Source organism: Echinops telfairi, unplaced genomic scaffold, assembly GCF_000313985.2.
Source record: "Echinops telfairi isolate 266 unplaced genomic scaffold, ASM31398v2 ScPeMD7_3533;HRSCAF=4204_0, whole genome shotgun sequence".
NCBI lineage: Eukaryota > Metazoa > Chordata > Mammalia > Afrosoricida > Tenrecidae > Echinops > Echinops telfairi.
The window spans coordinates 79,672,210-79,697,670 of record NW_022107431.1 but is presented as its reverse complement, the minus strand read 5'-3'; the positions used below and the strand labels follow the sequence as shown (position 1 = coordinate 79,697,670).

Below are 25,461 nucleotides of genomic sequence, written 5' to 3'. Positions count from 1 at the left end.
AGGTGATATATGTCCCACAGGTCATGAAGTTGGTAAATATATTTGATAAGTTTAGTGCTCAATTCAGAGAGGAGAGGGATAAAAGGCACAAGCACTCAGAAGAAAAGTTGATGAGCGGCTGGTCTATGTGAAGGGGAGCGTCCACAAGTTTGGGGCCCGCAGCGTTCGAGCGTATGTAGGATTTGTGGATGAGAAGCATGGTTTCAGTTGAACAGTTCGTAATCAATATGCTATTTTGATTGCAATTCGACAATTAATCAGTTGAAGTAACATTTTATAGAAGTTAGTGTTCAAATTGGTTTAAAAAACAACTCTAGAAACCAAGCTTTCTCTTTTCTTGTTATGTGAGCACAACTTAAGCAGTCTGTTCACTGTTTTTTGTTTGTTTTGTTTTTACTTTTAAAATAGCATTGATAATGATCTACTTAAAATATTACTATAAGAAGCAATTTAGTATAATCAATGGGTATTGCTTAGAGTAGTGACTGTAATATAGTAAATAAGCAATGCATGTCTGTTACAATCAATTCTTAATAAAACAAGTTGTAAAGAAGAAAACTATGAGACCCTAATCAATGTACCCGCCTCAACTATCAGGATCATCTTTGAATTTTGCAATTGTTTCCAGCTATTTCCTATTTGGGGCACTTTCATGTGCGTTCCTCTCTGCCAAGAGTAGCATTTGCCTGCCTCTTTCACCTTGCTGTAGGAGTCCTACAGGCACGGTGGTTACAGCTGTGAGCTGCAAGGTTGGTTGTTGAATCCACCAGTGGCTCCATGGGTGAAAGATGTGGCAGTGTGCTTCCGAAAAGGTTTCTGCCTTGGAAACTGTATGGGGCATTTCTACTCGGTCCTATAGCATCACTAGGAGTCAGAATAAAATGGATGGCAACGGTTTGGTTTGGTTTTTGACACCTTGATTACTTCTTTGTAAATAAAGCTCAGGTCTCAGCTGAATAATTCTCCACAATAAAGCCTACCCTGATAATTCATCCGCTCTTGATCCCAATCTAACTTGGGACCATCCTGTGAAAATACGCACCACAGGCTTTCTATCTATTAATAACCTACTAGCTGGAATTAACTCTACACCAAAGGGTTTGTTTGTTCCTTTGGTTTTTATCACGTCGTGTTTTGTCTACTCCACAAGAGCAGGGAACATGTCTAATTTGTTCAAAGATAATTTTAGCATAATATCTGGTATTTCATCGTCATACAATATTAATTTAGATACCATAGTTAATCAATTAGAAATAAATAGTATTTTGATAATACAGTGTTAATGTTGAAGTCCATAATTTTTCTTTGGTGTTTCAAGATACATCATAAAGATTTTGCCTAAGAAGTATAAGTGAACATTTTTCTATCTCTTCCTTCATATAACAACATTGGGAGAGGTGATATTTACATCATAGCAGGTTCTCCTCTGCAAGTGTACAAGAGAAAAACTGTAACCTAAAAGGGTGTACCACCAAAACAGATTTTCTCCAAATATATATTTTAAAATATTTTTACAAAACAACCTTATCACCTTCAAAATACTATCCATTACACTTAATACGTTTGTCAAATTTGTGATTCCATTCTCAGAACTATTTTTTCAAACTCATCTGTTTGGAGGGATGACAGCACTTCCCTCATGTTTTTCTTCACCTCTTCCTAGTCATCGAATCACTGTCCTTTCATGTCCCTCTTCATTCCCGGAAACAAAAAGAATTTGCATGGAGCAAGGTCAGGTGAATAAGGTGCATGGGGCAAGAGAGGCATGCTGTTTTTTGCCAAAAATTGGTGTGCTGAGATGGCTGCATGAGCAAGTGCATTGTTGTGGTGGGAAAAACTGTCCTCCATCTGCCACAAATCAGGCCTTTTTTGGTCACAGGCTTTATGCATCTTCTCAGAACCTCTAAATAGACAAGCTTGATTAACAGTCTGACCTGATGGACTGAACTCCAAATGCACTACAAGTTGACATTTTCGTGTTTGGGAAGTTGACAGATGTCCAGATTGAAGTTTTTCATCAACTGGCATTTCACATTTTTTGAAATGAGAAAACTACTCATACATTTGAATTTTTCCCATAGTGCTGTCCTTGTAAGTTGTGTTTAACATGACAACAGTTTTTGCAGCATTTTTTTCCTGAGCAGGAAATGAAATTTCACAGCCACACACTGTTCTCTTAAATTGGCATTACCAAAAAGGAGGTTTCAGTAAAACTTCTTCTATGAAATTTCACTGTGACCAGTGAAAACCTTCCCAGGGTATGCCATTGGACATACTAAGAGCAAGTTGCTCAATGCTCATCCAGTGGGAAATATTGTACTATGTAAGCTCTGTCCAGCAGATCTTTTCTGGTGTTTGTTTTGTTTTATTTGGGGGGAGTACCCCCTAGTAAATTAAGCAAATATTATATCCTTAAAAAATATATTAAACAATAAAAATCTAAATCAAATGAAAGGGTTCCATAAATACAGTAAATCTCTTCAATGATGTCCTCTCCTTGATTACTAGTAACTTTGTGTTTACAGTATTCAGAAAAATAATTAAAAAAAACAAATTATACTAAAAAATAAATTACTTAATTTATCCTTAATACCTTTTAGCAGAAAAACAATATACTCCTCTAAAATATGAATAACCTATTTGCTAACATAGGAACCCTGATGGAGCTGTGGGTTATGCACTGGACTTAAGCCAGCAGTTTGGACCTGGTCAGCTACCCTATGGAAGAAAGATGAGGTTTTCTGGTCCGGTAAAGATTGACAGCCTTGGAAACCCACACAGGTAGCTCTACCCTGTCCTAGAAGGTCACTATGAGTCATCATCGACTCGATGACAGTGACCCTCTGGAGATATGCTGAAATGTAAATACAGCCATATTCATTAGTTAAACTTTTATGGATCAATGACTTGAGCATTAGCACTCAATCATGTTTCAAGAGAAGTAGGAGGTATGTTTTTTTTTAAGAGCTTCATGTTTGGCTCCACAGGAAGCTAATATGAAATACCATTTACTTGTGCTATAGAAAAATGTGTGATGTGTCATAAAATAAAACATAAGTAATGAAGCAAAATTGAGCAATTGTATGGGGAGTCTTGATTACCTGCTTTATTTGGGCTAAATGATAATAAGAACTTGCACAGTTGAAAAATATTTAAGGACAGACATTTAATGGTTTCTTATTTCCTTTAATTTTCCATTTAATTAAATTCCATTTATTCAACTTAATTTGACAAATATTTATTGAGAGCTTCTATGCCCAAAGCACTTTCGGACGACATTGAGAAATAAAAGGAAAAGGAAACAGAAATATAACCACTGACTTTGTACAGTTTCATGTCAAAGAGCAACACAGACATACCTATGTTTTCTTAAAAACAATATCACGATAAAAAGTGCTATCCCAAAGGACGGAGTGCTAGGAGACATGATGTACAGACACATACATACACACACACACAAAACATATCGTCAGCCACATACAACTTAATAGATCACAGAGTTTCATTGGATGACTAGCCTGTGATAAAGGTCTTGAAGGATGTATAATATTTTCACAGAGGGATATGAAGAAAGAGGAAGCAACGATTGGAGTCATGTCATTGGTAATGAATTCGGGCATTTGGCTGGATCGGGGCGAGTATAGATGGGAGTGTAGAGATCTGCTTGCTAAGGGTTACGGATGACTTCTTCCCATTGTCTTTATGAGGAACACATAGTGTAAAACACATAAGGTGTAGTCAGATGCCAATTCCTCTAAGGAATATTCAGTGATGTCTGGAGAAATATTACACACATGACATAAGAAATCCTAATGCTTATTTTGAATCAAGTATTAATATATTTTCAGAAATGTAGAGAACCATATTGTAGACAAAGGGAAGAGGATAAATGGAATCACAGCACTGGGTTCGCTGGCTCTCCAAGTTCAATTGAAAAATAAAGCTTTTGAAAAGTTCTCATCCACCGCCATTGGGTCACTTCCAAATTACAGTGGTAACCGTATAGGGCAGCCAGAACTGCCTCTGTGGGTTTCTGAGACTATAGCTCTTTACAGGAGTAGAAGAAGCTCCTCTTTATCCTCAAAATGACTGATGGTTTCAGACTGTTGACTTGGTAGTGAGCAGCCCAACATAGAGCCCACTATGTCAAGGTGGGACAGGACATGTTTGCAGAAGGCCTTGAACACTGGGGTGGGGATTTGAGAGTTTTAAAAATGGTAAATAGATATTCACTAAATATTTCGAACAGGAAAAAAGAATATGACAAATTAAATATTTTTAGTGGAAACCAATACAAGGGCGTTGTAGTCAGGGCATGAGTATTACCAAAACCTAAGAGGAAGAAATAGGACACGACAGTCAAATAGACCAAGAAGAGGATGTGGTATGAATCTCGAAAAAACAAACCAAACTTACTGACATCAAGTCAATTTTGACTACTTACCTTTAAAATAATTGTGTAGTGTGTGTGAGAGAGAAAGAAAGAGAGGAAGTGCGCCTGACTATGACGTTTGGTCTGATAGACAGAGAGACGTATCCACTGAAGTCCTTACGAAGAGAGTGATTAGACAACTTCATGAACTTCCATCATTGTCATACCAGCTTTGCCTCATGATCAACAGTCTTTAACCCAAGCTATTTTGTTTTGACATGCCTACAGCTCTGACAGCTCTCTTTAAATAAATTAAAAAGAAAGAAAGAACGAGCAAGTTTCAGGAGTTCTTTATTGTTTGAATAACAGAACACACAAAACCAGACAGACAAGTCCCCAAGGAAATGATCATTATTATGTTTCACAGGTATTGGTCCTTCATCTTCTAAGCACTTATATATTTTTCTCTTTATGCTGTTAGGCATTTATTTTTATCACAGATGAAATGCAAGTGTGAATAAATAAATGTTTTATCATTTAATACTCCCCCCCTACATTCCTTTAAATAGGAAAAAACAAAGAGCTAAACTCTTCTCTTAGCCTATTTGCCCATAGTTGTTTTAAAACAGACTGCAACTTCATCTTCCAAAATCATTCTGTTAAATCCTGGTGTACCAATTCTATTGATCTTGTCAACGTATTCAAAAGTTGAGGCTGATAACAGGGTTGAAGGCAACTGAGAGGGAACTTCTGCAAACTGAGCGCCACTGAAAAAATGCGCAGAGCCAAATCCTGTCAAGTTCCTTCAGTGAGAGTTAGGGGACTCTCACCTATTGCAACTGATCCAACGATGGCCCTTGGCCCATTTCTTCCTCCCAGTATGGCAACTATTAAGGAACCACTTGTGATGGAGTTCCTGGGGTTTTCTTTGCCTCGGACTTGAACCAAACTATAGTTAATCATGGAAAACATACCTCCCCAAACTGAAAAGCTTCTTCCCCTGGTTTTAATCACTATCAAACTCCCTCAGAGGCTGCAGCTGACTGCCACCGGGGAATCTGGAAAACCTTGGATCGCTCGAAAGATACCACCATCTATGGGGCCCATCGTAAAGGCCCCGCCACAGTCCTCAACAATTCACCAAGGGCAAGGCTCTGGTATAAACCCCATCTTGACTCCGAGATCTGACTTCTCTTGTTGCGACTGAAAACACCAGAATGTTAATCCACCTGGCGTGATTCGACACTGCCTTAGTTATCTCGCACTGTTGTAGCTGCAGTACCCAAAGTGCGTGGTCTTAACTCACAACTTCGTTTTCTCCGGGTAGGAGGCTCGGAATTTGAATTCAAGGCACCGGCTTTCTCTCTGTGCTGATGGTGCAGGACAGTGCATAGCACTTCTGCTCCTAGGCAAACTTTACCTGGCTTGGCATCTCTTCCTGGTCTATGCTTGATCGGTTACATTTAATCTCTTGGTATTTCAAAAGACATGGACTCAAGATACAACGAACACGACACTTAATTGACACAACAAAGATAATCCATTCCCAAATGGGATTATTAACACAAACGTAGAAACCCCACTGCCCTGGAGTCAATTCTGACTCACAGAGACCCTATAGGGTTTTCCAGGCTAGCAACCTTTACAGAGCCACATAGCTTCACCTTTTTGCCACAGAGTGCCTGGTATATTGAACTGTTTACCTTGCAGTTAGCCGACCAACGCTTATCCATCCACACCAGGGCCTTTTAAACACAAACATAGAGGTTAGGATTTGCAATACATACTATCAGTATAGGCAACTTCATCCATACAACTGCACCTTCTGCTTCTCCTAAGTGCATATGCTTGCAAATGTAAAACACCATAATCTCAACAGCCTTAAATCAACACCAAATCCGATCATTGGATCATTTCAATGAAGACGTGAGTAAGATTTCAGATGAATGCCATCTTGGGTCAAAGGGCTGCTTCATAGTGAACCTGTGAAATCCAGATTAATAATGACCTATTTTTCAAAGAACTGTGTTGGCATGTACAGAAAAACAAAATCCTCATACTGTACCAATAGGTACCATCATAATAACAGAGAAGATTGACGTTGTCAAGGATTTCATCTTGCCTGGAATCACAATCAACACTCATGGAAACAGCAGTGAAAAAAATCAAACAATTCACGGGACCACTTTAAAGGGTTGAAAAAGCAAGGATGTTACTTTGAGAACTAAGGTGCACCTGGTGTTTTCAATTGTTTCACATGCATGTGAAATGTGGTCATTGAATCAGGAATACAGAAGAATTGTATTTTAATTATGGTGCCAGTGAAGAAGGTGGAAACTGTGACGGACTGTCAAAAGAACAAACAATCTATCTTAGAAGGAGTACAGCCAGTATGCACCTTAGAGGCAAGATGGCGAGAGTTCTCCTCACGTACCTGATGACATGTTATTAGAAGAGACCGGTTCTATTCTGGAGCAGGACATCACGCTTGGTAATGTAGAGGGGAAGTGAAAAAGAAAGCCCTTCACAAGATAAATTGACACCATGGCTGCATTTTTGAGGATTGTGCAGAAGTCTTCTGTTCTGTTGTACACAGGGTCACTATGAGCCTGAATCGAGTCAACAGCACCTAACCCCACCACCGTGGAATGAGCACAAGGCAAACACTGCCATTATAAATAGGAGAGCGTGGAAGGAATGAAGAGATAACAGGCATCCAGCAATTCCAAAACCCAGCCTCATAACACAACCTTAGCTCTCAACGCTTCTAAAAGATGTGCTATTATCTGGGACACTCTGAGCAATGACCTTGCCCTCCCTATGCTGAGTGCTGATGACATCCTCTGGATTGTGCAGCAGGTCCCTCAGCTCTGAGCGTCAGTTCTCCCTACCAGATTCATAAGATGACTACTTTGTTCCTTTGCCTCCGGGTGCACTCATTATGTTAGTTCGTCTGGGCGGCTTTCCACCTTCGAGGGTCAAGAAGTCCCTCTCGGCGTGTCCGCTTCTTCCCCTCAGTTTTAGGTGGTGGTGTAATGCCTTCGGTGCACCTTTCTGACAGAAGCACTCTATGAACGTTTGATTTATTGAAACTTAAGACACTGTGGTTCCAGTTTGAAGTCCAGCAGACCACAACCCATTCTTCGAAATGAAGAAAGCCTTTCTTTCTGTGCTTCTAACCACTCTCCTGGTCTCCAAGATGCTCCCGGGATGGCTCTCTTCTTTACGAGGAGGACAAAAATGTACTTCCTTCGACAGGTTTCCTGTCTGTAGAGTTGATTCCAAGAGGTAGACAGCAGACTTCCTTTCTTCCTTCTTTCGCTGACCCCTTTTGTCTACAACGATAGGCTTTCTGCTACTGTGCTTGGTTAGCTCCATCAGTCACAGGCTTAATCATGAAAAATGTAAAAAATTTACCAAAAGATCACAGGGCCACATCTTTGGTGAAAATTCTAGGGCATATGTCCTTGGTTTGTATGACCGAATTATCCAAATCTTTAAGTTTTGTTTTTGTTTTGCAAAATTGAGTTTTGTTAATTCCATCTCTTTTCACTCATATTTTCCCATAGGCAGAAAGGAGAAACTTCACAGCCCCTATCAGACATTTCTTAGAAATCTCAGGAGCCCAATATCCAAGTTCATCACTTATACTTTCTACATTGCATCAAACATTGGAACCCAATTCAAACACGGTATTTGCTACTGCATAAAAAGCATCACTTTCCCACCAATCAGAGAGTCATCATTTTCTTTTAAAACTTCACCAGCGGCGTATTCCCTGTGCACATCTCTAGCACTCTGCTAAGCTGTGCCATGTACATGCTCTGCACTGGTCTCCGCACATCCTCCTGGTCCTTCGCTGAAATCCCGCGATAGCCACGATTCTACCAATTGTCTCTTCAAGGCAATCTAGACTTGTACTATTTTAAAACTCACAGCCATCATTCATTCCAACTCATAGAGATCCTCTAGGACAGAGTAGGACTATTTTTATTAGTAGGCAACTTAAAACTCTGCCAGCCTCTATCCATTACCCAATTCCAAAATGATGTCCTCAGTTTGGGTATCTGTTTGAGCAGCACCCTCAAATTGTATCCCACGTCAGGTACCAAATTTTGTCTTAGCTATTAATGCTGCTATAACAGAAATACCACAAGTGTGTGATTTTAATGGTAGAAATTTATTTACTTATAATTTTAGGAGGCTAGAAGCATAAACATAAAGTGCTATCTACAGGAGAGAAGTTTCTTCTCACTATTGGCTCTTCGCCTCTTAGAGCTTCTCCTCCTGGACAATGTTCATGTGGCTCGACATCTCTGCTTGCTAACATATTTAAATATCTTTTATATTTCAAAGAGATGGGCAGGATAGTCCCTATGCAAACTCCGCCTAGTCAACACACGCCAATGACAACCCATTCCCATATAACGTGTTAACCACTGGCATACAAGTTAGGATTTACAGCACATATCTTGAGGAGCTACAATCCATAACTACCACCCTAAATCACATTTAGAAATGATAATAAATGCTAAAAGTATATGATGGCATATTCTGGACATTAATTTCATATTCCTCCTATCAGGGAAGGCATAACAACGGGCATTTAACTAGCTAATTCTGTAGGTACAAAGTGGAAGATTGATAATATAAGAACTCACAGCCCAACATGAAATTAAGATTTCCTGGTACACGTGGCAGAGTCGGCATAAGTGAATATTGCCATGTTATCCAATTATAAGAGAGAAATCCAGGAGGGGTGAAAATGCCTACCGTAGCTTATCAGTATTCATTCAAGTCTGCTGATGGTGAAAATATTTCTGGCTTTTAAAAAAAGCACTTTTAATTTGATCTCATTAGGGAGATTAGTAAAATAAAAGTGATTCTGCATGATGGAGACAATTTAATTGAACACAAGGTTAAAACATAATTATAATGGAAAAATGTTTGAGAACTAAATGCCATAACCCCTGAAATATATTTATAGGAAATGAAAGCAAAATCAAAGTTCATGTTCTGCTAACAAGTATCTATATGCACACAGCTATATGCACAGATTTTTTCACATTTTGACATTGAAAAGTCTTCATTGTAACTAATTTTGTAGAAATGTAAAGATTTCCAGTAATATATGAAGTCATATTATTAATCAACATAAGCAGCCCTCACAGTAATATAATTGAAATCACTGATGATAACAAAATACAAACTGACTAAATTAACATTGACTCATCTATTATACAGTAATTGCTAAATAACTGTAAAATGCATTACCTTCTGTTTTTACTGTTCCAATTATTCCGTCCTTTTCTACCCACTTCAACTTATATCTCCACGTATCCAAAAAGAAGGCGAAAACCAGTACTTACCAAAATGGTGGTAACAATCAGAGAGCGATTGGATAAGGAGTCTGTGATGTTGGCTGGCTTTCCCTTTTGACTTTCTGTCATGTTCAGGCCACTGGCTGGATCCCAAGTGCCAATCTATAAAATAGCATATGTACTTTGTAAATTGTCCATCAGGCACCCGAGAGAGAGTGCTGTAAGAGAAAGTTAAGACTCCTAACGCTTATTCTTCTTCTCTGCTGCATGATCTGCTGTCGTTAAGGAAAGGCTGCTTGTCTCCAGCATGATTCACAGCGCTGTGAAGTGTGCCCAGTGAAGTGTGCCAGTGAAGAACAGAGTGATCCACTGCACTTCCACAGTCAGCGCGGGAGCTTAATTTTCCATTTAGACTTTCATTCCCCAAGATAAACCACATTTGATGATACCTTGATAGCTGGCTAGAAACTCATTAATAGTACATATCTTTCACTATAATGGATCTATCACCTTCTCTCATTATAAAGATACCATGCCATAATATACGGACATATAGCGAAATGCCATAACACAGCGGAAGGATAGAGTGAATCCTGGAGGAGGCATTGGCTGGTGTGCTGCATAACCTCCCGTGGGGCCAAACTGTCTCAGAATTACCTCTGGAGCTTTTACAAATATATATGTACACCTTTCAAATACCCCCAGACAAGGAGCGCTGTCTAGTCTAATAGCACATAATGCGTCCCAACTGTACTCCATTTACTCTAAGCATCTTAATGTAACTAATTTAACTACAGAGAGTCCTCAACTTACAGCATAATTGAATATGATGAATTGCACCCATGACTCTCCGTACTCTTGGGGGATTGTTGTACATCATATTAGAAAACTGACTATATACTCTTGTATATGGATAATTTGCCACTGTGTACGCATAATTTGCTGAAGTAATCATTCTCAGACGTCTTCTCACAGGTGTGCCATGTTAAGATACACTGTTTAAAGCATTGCCACAAAGCAGGTTATGGTACTAATAACGGAAACTAAAAAAAATGAGGTATTCAACTAGGTCAGAAACTAATGTGGTCAATGGGAAGAAATTATTTTATAAATAGAGAACTATCTGTTTTACCCTCTGATAGTTTAGGCCAATTATCTGCATTTGGGCATTTTCCACACTTTTAGCATAGTCTTCCGGATAACACAGACAAGGGGCTAGCGGACAAATGCTACCAAGTGCATCGAACGGGTGGTTTACATGCATCTACACTGCTGAGCAGTCATGTAACAATGGCCATGCCTAAGGGAGAAGAGAACAGAGGAGCTGTCGAAGGAAGGGATCATGAACCATGAAATATACCCCTTTCAATTAGCCAATTTGTCTCCTTCAAAAGGAAGACAAATTATTATTTTATTTTAAAATAAACCTTTATATACATAGTGAATTACCATAGAAATGATATCACTACAGCAGATATTATTTTCTCTACTGAAAATAGTTTGCTACTCATGGTCACACTAGCTTGACCTTATTAAAATTAAATATCAACATTCTTTCATTTTCTCTGAATTTCATAATATCCACATTTTTGATCCCTTGTGAACTTGTCTGGCTTTCCTAACAGCCTCTTTAAATGACTAGCTTCCTTTAATTGTTGCTGCTGCTGGATCTCCTCAGCAGTTGTGACTCATAGTGACTGCATTCACAAGAGAACAAGGCCTCCCCAAGCTCTCACCATCCTCCCAACTGTTGCTCCCTTTAACTGGTGAAGCGCAGAAACAGACTCAGCACAGTATTAATTTCTGTTATTAATAAGAAAAGTAGAAATGTCATTATTATAGTTATATACAGGTGCAAACCCTTCTATAGTTTTCAACAATGAATTTAACTAAATAAACAGCTATTGATTGTAAAATATTTTTAATGATGCCCCAAACTGTTTTTCTAGCAAGTGTTATGGATTGAATTATGCCTATCCAAAATTGTGATGGAGTTCTAACCCCTATACATGTTTGCTTCAGTCCTAGAGAATATAGAGTTTCAGTCCTAGGTAAACTAGGGAAACAAATTTAGAGACATTCATATATATGTAAGAGAGAGCTTATATAACAGAGCAATTTTATATTGAGCAAACATCACAACATGGTCCATATTAAGTCCATAAGGTCAGTGTTAGCCCATATGTCTGATAGCAGTCTATAAATTCCTCTTCAGACTCACACAGCACATGTAATGATGCCGAATGTAGAAAGATCACAGGCAAGTGAGTGGAAAGTCTTGTTGATCCAGTGGTGGTAGAAGCTTCTTAGTACTGGCATGGGTCTCCATGTGGCTCTTCCAGCTCCAAGGCTCTAGTCCCATCAGGGTATCTCCATGTGTCTTGTCAGCAGGAAGAAGAAGGAGAGAGTGTGTGTCTCATCTTCAGGGAGGAAGACAGGAGTTTCCCCAAATCCTCAGGATAAGGCCATGCCCACAAGGACGCATTATTGGGTATGACCTGATTGACAGGCTAGACCCCACCCCTTCCCAAGTTGACAGAAGATTATGTAACTGTCACAGTGTTGATGCGATCTTAATTGGAAATACGGTTATCGTTGTCAGGTTATTGATGTATTGTGCTCATGATCTATATGAAATGCATCAAATTTAAAATTTTAGAAAACAAACATTCTGCTAGCTAAACAAGACAAAACTGTAGATACTATTTTGTAGTAACTGGCCTGGCCTGTAATTAATACCTATCACACATTTGTTCCTGTAGCTTTTACATCCTTTCTTTCCCACCATTGGTTAAATAGCTATGTCTATTGGACACATAATTCTACCAGCCAATGCAATACCAAACATCAGTTCCCCATTGTTGTTAGATGTCTCAAGTCGGTTCTGATTCAAGGCAACCCCAACACTGCCCAGTCCTGCACTATGGTCACAACTGATGTTGTGCTTGAACCCAGTGTTGCAGTCACTGTGTCAATCCATCTTGTCAAGGGTCTTTCTCTTTTTTGCTGCCTTTCTACATTACCAAGTATGAGGTCCTTTTGTAGGAACTGGTCTCTCCTGATAATGTGTCCAAAGTATGTGAGACAAGGTCTCACCATCACAGCTTCTAAGGAATATTCTGGCAATGCTTCTTTTGAAACAGTTCTGTTCTTTTGGTAGTCCATAGTATTTTCAATTTTCTTTGTCGGCACCATCATGCAGGTGAATTTAATTTTCTTTGGTCCTCCTTATTCTCTGTCCTTATTTCACATGCTTATGAGGCAATAGAAAACACATGGGTCAAGCACACCTTAGCCCTCAATGTAATATCTTTGCTCTTCAACACTTTAGAGAGCTATCGTGCAGCAGATTTACCCAGTGTAGTGTATCCTTTGATCATTTGACTTCTGTTTCCATGAGCATTGATTGTAGATCAAAACAAGATGAAATCTTTGACAACTTCAATTGTTTCTCTGTTTATCATGATGTTACCTATTGGTTCAGTGATGAGGATTCTTGTTCTCTTTACGTTGATTTGTAATGAAGGCTATAATCTTGATTAATTCAGGAAGTGCTTCAAGTCCTCCTCACTTTCAGCAAGCAAGGTTGTGTCATCTGCATATTGGGACTTGTTAATAAACCTTCCTCCAATCCTCATCCCCTGTTCTTCTTCATATAGTCCAACTTCTGGGATTATTTACTCAGCACACAGATTGAATTAGCATGGTGGGTGCAACAAGCCTTAGAGGGATTTCACAAGGTCATCTTTTGGCCCCTGTCAACTTGTTTTACTTTTTTTAGCTTGAACCTGAACCTACATATGAGCAATTGATGGTCTGTTTCACACTCAGCAACTGGCTACAGATACTGAGCTTTTCCATACTCCTCGTTTCTTCCCACAGATGCAGTCATTTTGATTTCTGGGTATTCTCTCTGTAGAAGTCTACATGTACAATCACCTTCTGTGTTTTGAAAAAAAGTATTTATGATGAAATAGTCATTTGTCTTGAAAAATTCTACCTTGCAATTTCCTGCTTCATTTCTATCACCCAAACCATATTTTTCAACTACCGTTCTCCCTTTTTGTTTCCAACTTTTGCATTCCAATCATCAAAGATCATCAATGCATCAGATTGCATGTTTGATCAATTTTAAATGGAAGATTGTATGGATAGGCACAAAAGTTGGCACAATACTATATCTGTCATGAGCAAAGAACACCAGTAGTATTTCTCTCCAGTAGGCCTATGTGAAATAATAACAAATCACAAAGTATATTATGTTTCCATGGTATTGACACAGTGTGTTTTCATAGACTAAGTTCATCTTAAAAAAATGAGCCCCACGTTGACTGAACAGGTGTAGGAAGAAGGGTGTGAATGGACCCATGGATATACCTAGATTGGACAGAGGACAGCTGCCAACAGATCCATGAATGCGGGGGGGCATTCATTACGAAGGTTTCTTAGACACAACTAACCTGCTGGAGAGTAAGACCTGCTAGCCTAGGGGAAGAGGAAGAATGTCTCAAAGGGCTCGAGGGTCTACTGACATAACATGGTTCACAAACACAGGGTTATAAATCCTGTCCAGGCAAGTGGAAATGGAGGTCATAAATGCTCTTGAGCAGCCATTTAAGATGCAACCAGTGGTCTCTCCCTCTCAGGCTGAAAGAGAAGTGATGAAAATAAGACATATGGGAAAAAATTAGTTCAGTGGACTACTGGAAACTGAAAATAATAGTCTTCATGATTCACAGGCCAGAACTCGATGGTGCCCGGCTACCATTACCATACTCTGAAAAGGATTACTTTGCAAGCATCCAGATAGAGTGAGTAGAAAATGTGGAACAAAAATCAAAGTCACAAAGTAGACCAGACTTATCGGTCAGAAAGAAACAAATGGGCCTAAAAGTGGAAATGGAAAGACCATCATGATAAACAAATACATAAAAGTGAGTCATGTGAAAGAAAAAGGGCAGAGTCTGCCCAACTTCAAGACTCAGAGGCCAGGAAAGGAGGAAGACACTAGCAACACAGGCAAAAAGCAGACTGAGTGACGGGACATCTGAGAACGTTGTACAAGACGATTTGACACAAAACGTATATGAATTGCTGTTTATAAGACTGAATGTCTGCCCTTTAAAGATTCACCTAATATACAAGGAAAATATTTTTTAATATCCAGTAATAAAAGTCCTTAAATCAAATGGCCCTTAAGGTATAATATACTCATCATCTGTATTAAAAGAAACCACTGAAGTACTATTTGAGTGTACTGAGATGGCAGTCATGGAAAAGGAATTGTTATGACATTTTATATTGGGGAAATGAACAGTCACCCTTTTAATTGAACAAACATTTGTGATTGTTGTCGTTAGGTGCCTGGACTCAGTGCCCATTCATACCAAGCCAATGTACCACAGAGCAGAAACAGTGTCCGGATCTATCCAGCCTTCTCATAATTGCTATGTTCAGTCATTGTTGCAGCCAATTTGTCAACCCATTCACCGAAAGTCTCTCTCGTTTGTGATACCCTCTACTTTACCAAGCATGGTCTGCTTTTTCTCAGGGACAGTATCCCCTGATAACATGTCCAAATCTTGTCAATATTTGTAATGGAGGAGTTGTTAGTCCTGCAAAATACTGTCACGTGATATATTTCTGTTTATCCTCATTTTAAGTATTCCCCAACAGCAAATGAAGGTCCTATACGCTCTATGCCATCCAGGTCATTAAAGTCTACTCTACTTTGTGGAAGCAGCTCTTCCCCACTGGTGTTTTGAGTGCCCTCCGACCTGATACTATACCTGAATATGTTCTGCTCCTATTCACAAATTTTTCAGTGGCTTATCTCTCAAAATGGCACAGTCTATTCCATTTTCCTAATCCTGTCTTAGTCTGTAAACTCCTCTGAAAGCAGTTCACCCAGGGTGATCTTGCTGATATTTGAAACACTGGTGACATAATTTCCAGCATCACAGCAATATTCAAGCCACCACAGGACAATAAACAGACCCATGTATGTGGAAACTGTAATGTACTTCTACTTGGCTGGAGCCCTGGTGATGTAATGGGATACAAATTATGCTCCTAATCACAAGGTGAGCAGTTTGAAACCACCAGCCACGCCATCGGAGAAAGATGAGGCTTTCTACTCCTACAAAGAGTTCCAGTGTTAGAAATCCACAGAAGCAGTTCTACTATGCCCTCCAGGGTTGCTACAAATCAGAATTGACAGCAGAATCAATGCCTCAGTTCTGCAAGCCAAAGACAGTTCAAGGAGTCAAAGAGAAATGACCAGGAAATTGGACCATTGCCTTCCATGGGACAATTGACTTCTCAGAACACCATGAAGAACACCTCACTGACTAGCTCCCTGAGACTACCTTTCAACAAGTGTTAAGATGGAGACAAGTTAATTAAGTATGAAATCATGTAATGGACAGTATGACTAATCTGAAAACAGATTTTCCATGCTTAGCAGTTTTATTTTTGCAGATGAAAAGCTCCATCTTAAATATAAAGAGTTAAGTGACATGTGTTCCCCCAACAAGCAAAGATCATATTTCTAGGGATTATTTTCTTCAGTGGTTAATCTGAAATCAAATAAATGTATAACAGTATGTTTCATGTATATCTCCTAATATAGCTTCCTTAGTTAAAAAAATTAATGTGACACTGAACTTTTGATATTGTCTGATGAGTCAAAAGAATAAACTGAGTGGCATCAAGAACTCTTTTCAATTTCTAATCTTAAATACTACATATGATAGTTAAGACTGTGTCAACTTGCTTGAGGCAGGATTCTCCCGTGATGTAGTCTAACATAACTCAGCTTCTATGAGCAGCCAAGCAGTTGTGAGATTAGAATGGAGTGCTATCCCCTTAATCAGGTACCAGCCTTGGCACAATGTAAAGTAAGTTTTGTCAGGAATGTGGCTTACTCATATCTAATAAGACTCTGCGGGAAAGCTTACTCCATCTCCTCCTTGCTAGCCAAGATATCACATCTGGATCAACTACTTGCCATATTGCCTGTTGACGCTGAGAGCTATCAGTAGCTTGCCATATTGTTTGCCAACTTTTGATTCATTAAACTCTGAAGCAACAAGCCTGATTTGCTAACTTTAAACTAGTCCATCTCTTCATCCTGAAGCACACAATCTTCCTGCTTCTGAGTTCATCATCCCCAAGGGTTACTCAAGTCAGGAAAAGCCTTTAATTTAACATCTGACCCATGTACTGGAATCAGACCAGATTTAACCACTTCTACAATTGTGTGAGTCACTTTCTTGCTTCTCTAGAGCACCCAGTCTAACATGCCATGTGTAAATATATTCAAATTGTTCCTAAGGTTTAAAGTTATTATAAAATAATTAACCATAAAAACTCTTCACACATAAAATGCAGGTACACTTTTGAGAACAGAAGCATTATGGATTCTATGTAAGAGAAATTACATGATTAATATCTCAAAAGAAACTAGGCTTGGATCCTTTGTCTAAGAAGCAAACAAGATACATCTGACTGCTTAAAAAATCACAAGTCAACATCACAAGGAGCATTGCTTTCCTACTAGGAGGCAAAAGAAATCCGTTTCTGGGCAAGCTAGAGGTCCGTGTTGCCATGGGGACCAGGGGTTAGATATCAAATGCCATCAAAGAGAGGAAGATAAAAACAGTTATGCATCAGATCAGGTATCTAGAAATCCTTCTCTGAAAGAGCTCTCACTTATCTAGGGTGCATTTTCAGATTTATGTGTGTTTTGAAAACTGAATGTTCCACACAGAGACTTTTTCATAGGGAGTTAATGAGTACAGATTCTACAGGCAAGAGAAAGGTCAATCATAAAATTCTCTTTAGAAATTACTAATGCTTCTTAGAAATATGTATTCTAAAAATATGCTCCTAAAGGTATTTTGAAACCAAATATGATGCTGAAGGATATATGTCCTTAAGCTCAATTAGGCAGGATTTCACTATAAATTGTGCTTCTACCTATGTTATTGAAATATTTGATACTTTAGTGAGAAAACTAAAGATTATTAATACCTATGTCTGTCCTGGTTAATAAAATATTCCTGGTTAGCAAAAAAATCAAACAGTAAATATTTAGAGAGAAAGGTATTAAAAGTTGGAATAAAGTTTTCTTTGAAACTGAAATATGACAAATAGTAACATTAAAAAAAAAGTTTTGGGGAACTCCAACAGATGTAACATTCAATCACATCCATCAGTGTTGTACAATTGCTGCCGCAATCAATTTCAAAGCAAGGTTTTCTAATATGGACAATCTTGTTACATACCTCTTAAAGAAATTATTAATATTCTAAAAGGTAACAAACTTACAGACCCTTTAAAATGCCCTCTTGCAACTGCTCTCTCATTCACAATTGTCCCTCAGGATATTCAAGAACCAGGTTTTCTTATAAGAGCATAATGTGGCGACACGGAATGTGACTGATTTGGGTCCCAAATGAATGGGTCTTGAGGGCTTCTACTCTTGTACAGAGCTTCAGCCCCGGAAACACCGGGTGCAGCTCCCCGCTGTCTTGCAGGGTTGCTGGGCGCCAGCATTGACTCCATAGCAGTACGTTAGTCTTTCTGGTTTTTGCTTGTTTGTTTTGTTTTTTGACCAAAACAGATTATGGGGAAATGTTTGATGTTGGAGAAAGGAATGGAGAAGCGTGGACAATAAATTTATTGTAACACTTCTACTTAAAAGTATTCTCTGGTGCAATAAAAATTCATTTGAACAAGGAAACGAGGTGTAATAGTTAAGGATTAGGTTTGAAAAGCGCACAATGTACATTAAAAAAACGACAATATCAGAGTAGAGTTAAGGGATATTATTTATTTTTCTTTAATATTATTTGTAGAGGGAGTTCTATTTCAACAGGATTCTCTTTCAGAAAATGGCCTTGGGAACTCCGCTGCACATCTTGGAAAGGAAGCGCATCCATATCATGCAGTGACGACCCCTCTTCAGGCTACATTTATTTTGTGCAAAAGCCTTCCAACCACGTTTGCTCTACATTCTTGAATTCATTTGAAATCATGTTCTAAAAGCCTACGAATACCTCTGCACCACCTAATGACATTACTCATTGTTTCGCTCTATCTGAAGCTGACCTTTCCCAAGTGCACGGTTAAGCTTCAGAGGGCCATTTCCAAAGGCAAAATATGCCCTAGTTGCATATAATAAATACTTTATTTAAAAATCTCAGACCTTTGGAAGCTTTGTAGATACTTAAAGAGTTCCTTATAAGTAAGATCTTTATTAAGGGAAAAACTTGATTCTTATTACATATGCATGCTAGTTCGAAGATTCATTGAATAGCTGAAATGTGCTAGTCAAAGAAGACCTGATCAGAACTAGAGAAAGCAGCAGGTTTGGAGGAGGAGAAATAAATAAAGCTGGCACTTTACACATATTTCCCCCCCGTTTGCATTGCTGAACCAAAATAAGGCAGCATTGAGTATGCAGTTAATATTCCTAACCTGGAGAGTTGGCATTACAAGTTCTTTTAGACAGCATGATATTTTCACTTCAACTTGTCTGGGAGGGAAGCACTCAGTTTTTACTTTATTGTTTGTTTTAAGATAGTAATCTGATAGAGAGAAATTGGAGAGAAGAATGAAATCACACACCTAGTTGTAACAGGTTTGGAATTATAATCCAAGCTTCCTGGATTTCTATCTATTTAGCCTTCCAACCTGTGGACTCTATTAGGTAGGAATCCCGTCCTTTATCATCTATTAGTTGGTAATTATTCATTTAAGGAAGGGAAAATTTTAAATTAGCAAGACTCCTTAGTCCTCATGGGGTGCTTCAAGTGCTAAATTTTCCTTGAAAACATGACAACATTTTGTTTTGAGAGAGAGAAGTTTTTCTATAAACTGTACACGGTGTTATTAAAACCAATTCTCTATGAATATAGACCTTGAGTTCTTAACTATGTTATTGAATTAAAAAATGAGAACAGTGTGCTACTAGCAATATTTTATTCTAACTGAGTTAATGTCAAATCTGCTACCATGGTAATTATTGTTAAGAGTTGATTAAACGCTAATCCTTTTATTTTAGCTGTAATGAATTCTAATATCAAAAGCATTGGATGTGAAATCATTGACTTTTCCTTTTCTCCAACTTACCTATATCCTTCCCCACTTGCTTATAAATCTTCTCAGGGGAAGATGAGTTTCTTAAACTTCCTTCACTTGTGAGTTCCCTTCCTCATCTTTAGTCTCGGCCTTATCACTAGCCTCTCCTTCAGCCACCTGCTATCCTTTCTCCTTAAAAGTACAGTTCCTTTGTACTATATTTATATTTATATTCCTTTAAACTAACAGTATGCTAATGTTTCAGTTCATGTCATCTGTTTTCGTTTACTCATCCCTCATTATAACCAAGAATAGTTTAGGCCACATACTAAAAATATTCCAAGTTCTAACATCCTCCAAAGCAACATGCAAGCCTTTAGATTTTTCTTTGAATTCATTTTTGTATACAAATACATTGAAAATATTTCCACATGTTGTTCATTCTAAGTTCAGCATTCAAACTTTATCTCTTACTCCTTCTTTACTGAGGGGGGGACTTCTAAAGGTTCATGGAACATTTGAATTGAGGGAAACTGGGTTTTGGGGGTAACTTTTTGAAGCCACCTTCTATATCTATTTCTGAAATGACTCAATGGTACTAGCTCATCTCTCCCTATGAAAAAAACAAGTTAAACATGGCTACCCTCCATCATTAATGTTCTCACCCTGGGAACAAGGTAGTTACATGCATTACAAATATTAAGCAAATTTAAGCTCTAATATTCTCGATATAAGCACACAACCTTAAGTCTCCAAACGCCAAACCAAACTCAATGCCATCAAGTAAATTCTGACTCATCATGACCTTCTCGGACAGAGTAGAACTGTCCCTCAAGGGTTCCAACACTTTAAAATTTTACAGGAGTGGGAAGTCTAGTATTTCTTCCCAGCAGCAGTTGGTGGTTTCGAACTGCTGGCCTTGCAGTTCACAGCCCCACAGGTAACCCACTACGCCGCAAGTCTTAAAACACTTTACCTTGAACCTAAGCATAGAGTCAAGTAAAAAAATACATGCAGTATAGTACCTCCAGCAATAATGTTCGCATCTAATTTATTTTGATAACATCAATTTGGGGATTTTATTTAAATATAATCCAGCAGTGGGAATATAATTCTGTACTTAAACTTTCTTTCCTTTTTTTGTTTAATGTCCAGCTCCAGGTAATCAATTCTCTGAAACCATGGTGGTTCTAAGATCCATATACAAATACACATATTAAGCTAAGTATTTTGTGATTGCTCTATTAAATCTTATGGCTAACATTATACACATTTCAAAGTATCAGAAAAATTACAGGTGCGAAGTGAAAGTATTTCTGTTATCTTAAGGAATCATTACTCTTGAATCATAATGGCTATTATATAATGTCAATAACATGTGGCTACAGTAGAGCTTAACACTTTCTCTATTAGGATATGTTCTATGTAATGACTAATAAGCAGCTGAGTGCTTCAGTACCTTTTCAAGACCTTCTTCCTTGAGGCTGATCACGTCCAAATCAAAATCAGTCCGTAAGCCATTGGTTTTATTGAAAGTGATTCTGCCTGTAAGGCCTTCCCAGTGTGCCTAAGACAAAAGAAAAAGAGGTTGATTAATAAATAAGTAAAAATACGGAGAAATGAAGTCCTTTTTGATAGAAAAGGAAATGTTTTATCTTTTCAGATATTTTATTTATATTAAAAAAATATTTTGTGTATCTACTTTAATTTGAAATTTGCTTGTATAAAAATAAATTCTTTTAACCATTGCATAATATTTATTGTACATTTTATTTTATGTAATGTACTTTTCCTATGTGTATTATTTTCTCTGTGTACCCTTGTTTTATGACAATTTGAAGCTATTTAAAATAATTAACATAGTTATCTACATGAGAAGAATGTTACTACTTATATGAAATAGTAACCATCTCACTAGAAATTACAATATAACTTCTACTATAAAAAAACCATTCCTAAATTCATAATAATATAAAATTATATTCATTTTATTACACTGAAAGAAACCAAGTACAGTGAGCTCTATATAAGAATACTTAAATTAAACACTCTTCTGAATTAGAATAATTAACTAATTATTTTTACTCAAGTGAGACTGGGAAAATAAATGTGATAATTATTCCAAATCAAGTTACACTTCCAGTAGAAGCCATTCTCCAGAAGAGAAACAGATAGTTGGAACTCCAGTAATCTGTCAAACCAATGGGTTCATCTTTCAGCAAATACTTATACGTTGTATATATGAAAACGTTCCCCAGCCTATTGCTGCTACTAGGAGCTGTTGAACCAGTTCCGGCTCATAGCAACCCCAGGTACCAGAGACTGCAACAATTCTCAGACCTGCGCCATCTCCCATGTCTTCTTAGCTTGTGCCCACTGGTGCATGATTATGTCAATCCATCTCAGCTAGGACCTTCCTCTTGTTCTCTGTCCCTGCACTTTACCCAGCATGACGTCCTTCTCTAGGGACTGCTCTCTCCTGATAACATGTCCAAAATACGTGAGAGGAAGTCATGCCATCCTTGCTTCTAAGGGACATTCTGGATGTAACTCTCCCCAGACAGATCTGACTGTTCTCTTGGAAGATCACGGCACTTTCATGAACCTTCTCCAGCATCACAGTGCAAATACATCAGCTTTTCTTCCATCTTCTTTATTTAGTGTCCAACTTTCACATGCATATGAGGCAATGAAAATATTCTGGCTTAGGTCAGGTATACCTTCCTTCTCAAAGTAACACCCTTACTTTTCAAGACCGTATATAGGTTTCGTGCAGCAACTTTACCTAATGTAATGCACTGTTTGATCACTTGACTGCTGCCTCCCTGGGCACTGATTGTGGATCCAAGCAAGATGAAATCCTTGACAACTTCAACCTTTTCTCCATTTATCATCATGTTACCTATTGATACAGTTGTGAAGATTTTGTTTTCCTTTACATTGAGCTGTAATCCATACTGAAGGCTGCAATCCTTGATCTTTATCAGCAAGTACTCCAAGTTTTCCTCACGTTCAGCGAGCAAGGCTGTAACACTTTCACACTGCAGGTTGGTAATAAGCCTTCTTCAGGTCCTGACAGCACATGCTTCTTCCTCTAAGCCAGCTTCTCTTCGTATTAGCTCAGCATATAGATTGAATCATTACGTTGGGAGGATACAACCCTGTCACACACCTTTCCTGATTTTAAACCACGCAGTATTCCTTTTTATTGTCCTCATAACTGACTCTTGATGCATGTACATGTTCCACATGAGCACAATGAAGTGTTCTAGAACTCCCGCTTTTTGTAAGTTTATCCAGTTTGTTATGATCCACACAGTAAAATGCCTTGGCATGTTCAGTGAAACACATGTAACATCTTTGCGGTATTCTCTACTTGCACATCTGACGTCAGCAATGATTTCCCTTGTTGGGCATCCTCTTCTGAACATTTGGCAGCTCTGGTCAATGTACAGCTGCAACCATTGTTGGATGGCTCATCAAAACTTCTCTTGCATGCGACACCAACAATATTGTTTTTTAATTCGATCATTCTGTTGAGTAAACTGTCTTTGGAATGGGTACAACTACGGATCCCTTCCTGTCAGTCTACCAAGCAATTGTCTTCCAAATTTCTTGGCATAGATGAGTGAGTGCTTCCAGTGTGCCAACCAGCCAGTTGAAACACTTCAATTGGTGTTCTATCACATCCTGGAGCCCTGCTTTTGCCTGTTGCTTCCAATGCAGTTTGGAAGTGGCCCAACAGTGCCACTGGTTCTTGGTCATATGCGACCTTGTGAAGCGGCTAACTGCTGACTAGTTCTTTTTGGTGCATAACTGTGTGTACTCCTTTCATCTTCTTTCGATGTGTCCTGCGCCGTGCAGTAGTTTGCCCAGAGAACCTTCTGGTGTTGCAACTCGACCCTCTGCTTGACTTCTTCCAGTTCCAGATGCTCTGCGCGCCTTCTTCCTTTGTTGTTGTCTTTCTCTATGTCCTTACACATATATGACAATAGTTTATTTTTCCTTTATGAGTGGCTCTTTGAAATTTTCTGTTCAAAGTTTGATGCCATCATTTCTTTACTTGCCTTAGCTATTCGATATTAATAGCATATTTCATAGTCTTCTGATATCTAATTTTTATCTTTTCTTTTTTTCTTGTCTTTCTAATGACCTTTTCTTTCTTTGTAAGTAATCAATGTCATCCCACAGCTCATCAGGTCTCCCAACACCAGTTTAATTGCATAACTCTATTTTTGAGATGTTCTTGAAACTTGGGCGGGATATACTAGGTTGTGTTTTGGCTGTTGTGGATTTCTCATTACTTCCAACTTCAACCTGAACTTAAACAGTTGGCCCCTGGCCTGGTTTTAGCTGATGACATTCAGCATCTCCATCATCTCTTCCCACAGATAGAATCGATGTTATTTTTATGTATTCCATCTGAGAAGTCCACATGTATAAATTGCCATTTTAGTTGTAAAAAATTGCTATTTGAGATGCAGAAGTTGTTAGTCATGCAAAATTCTTTATGGGATCTCCAGCTTTGTTTCTCTCAACATGCCCATACTTGCCAATTACTGCTCTTTCCTCTTTATTTCAAACTTTTGCATGCTCATCCCCAATAATTATCAATACAAGTTGACTGCATGTTTGATCATTTTCAGAATGAAGATATTCATAACATTCTACAATTTCTGCATCGTTAGCCTTAGTGAATGGTGCATACATTTGAGTAATAATTTTATTGACTGGAGTACCTTGTATTTAGATAAATATTAACCTGTAGCAGACAGCATTGTCTTCAAGACAGATCTTGAAATGTCCCTTTGACAACAAATGTAATGACATTGTTCTTTTTTGTGTCAATCCTGGTATGGAAAGCCATATGATTATCTGGTTCAAAATGGCCCATGCCAATCCACTTCAGCACATTAATAGCCAGAATACCAAACTTTACGTTTTCATTTTATTTTTAATAATTTCCAATTTTCCTTAATTCATACTTTGTACATTCCAAGTTCCAATTACTAATTGATGTTTGTAGTTTTTTCTACACATTTTGAGTCAGCAATGAGAGTCTCAGAGGCTTTTACTTCATCCATTTGGTAATGATCAGCTCTACATGGAGATGCAGCTTTGCCTCAGGCATCTATTGAATGACTTCTGACCTGAGGGGCTAACCTTCTGACAAGCTCTCTGCCCACATTCTGCTTTTATTCATTAGGTTTTCAGTAACTGCCAACGTTTGCATGCTGCCGTAGGCTTTTTCAGTGGCTCATTCCTCTGAAGTTGACAAACTATTTCTTCTTAATAGTCCCTTTCAGTCTTGAAGCTCTGCTAAAACCGGTTCACTTTAAATGTTCCTACTGGTATTTGCAATGCCATTGACATAGCTTCCAGCATCACGGCAACACAAACCAATGTATATGACACATTGACTGAAAAATGATGGCCTCCGCCCTGCTAGCTATATGTCCAAAATGAGATATTGCGCTGTAACGAGCTTGGTAAAATAGTCACATGTGAAAACTTTCAAGGATGTAACATATGCCCAAAAACGTAATGCTTAAACTTGCATACTTCCAAAGAAGTCAAATCCAGTAAGTTAAGAGTGGCATTTCAACAGAATGAAAATTCATGTAATTATTGCCACATTTGACATACCATAACATAGAGTGCACATATTTTTCAGTTATATGT

General features: G+C 38.3%; 1 protein-coding gene across 1 annotated transcript in view; it reads right to left on the bottom strand.

The window, feature by feature from the left end:
- The window catches only part of GRIK2 (glutamate ionotropic receptor kainate type subunit 2), a 754,527-nt gene that overhangs the window by 285,373 nt on the left and 443,693 nt on the right, over positions 1 to 25,461 (bottom strand). The window contains exons 8-9 of the mRNA XM_004710894.2: positions 21,239 to 21,346; positions 9,742 to 9,855 (exon numbers count right to left, since the gene is read on the bottom strand). Coding sequence (XP_004710951.1) covers positions 9,742 to 9,855; positions 21,239 to 21,346 — 222 coding nt within the window. The remainder of the gene's footprint in view (positions 1 to 9,741; positions 9,856 to 21,238; positions 21,347 to 25,461) is intronic.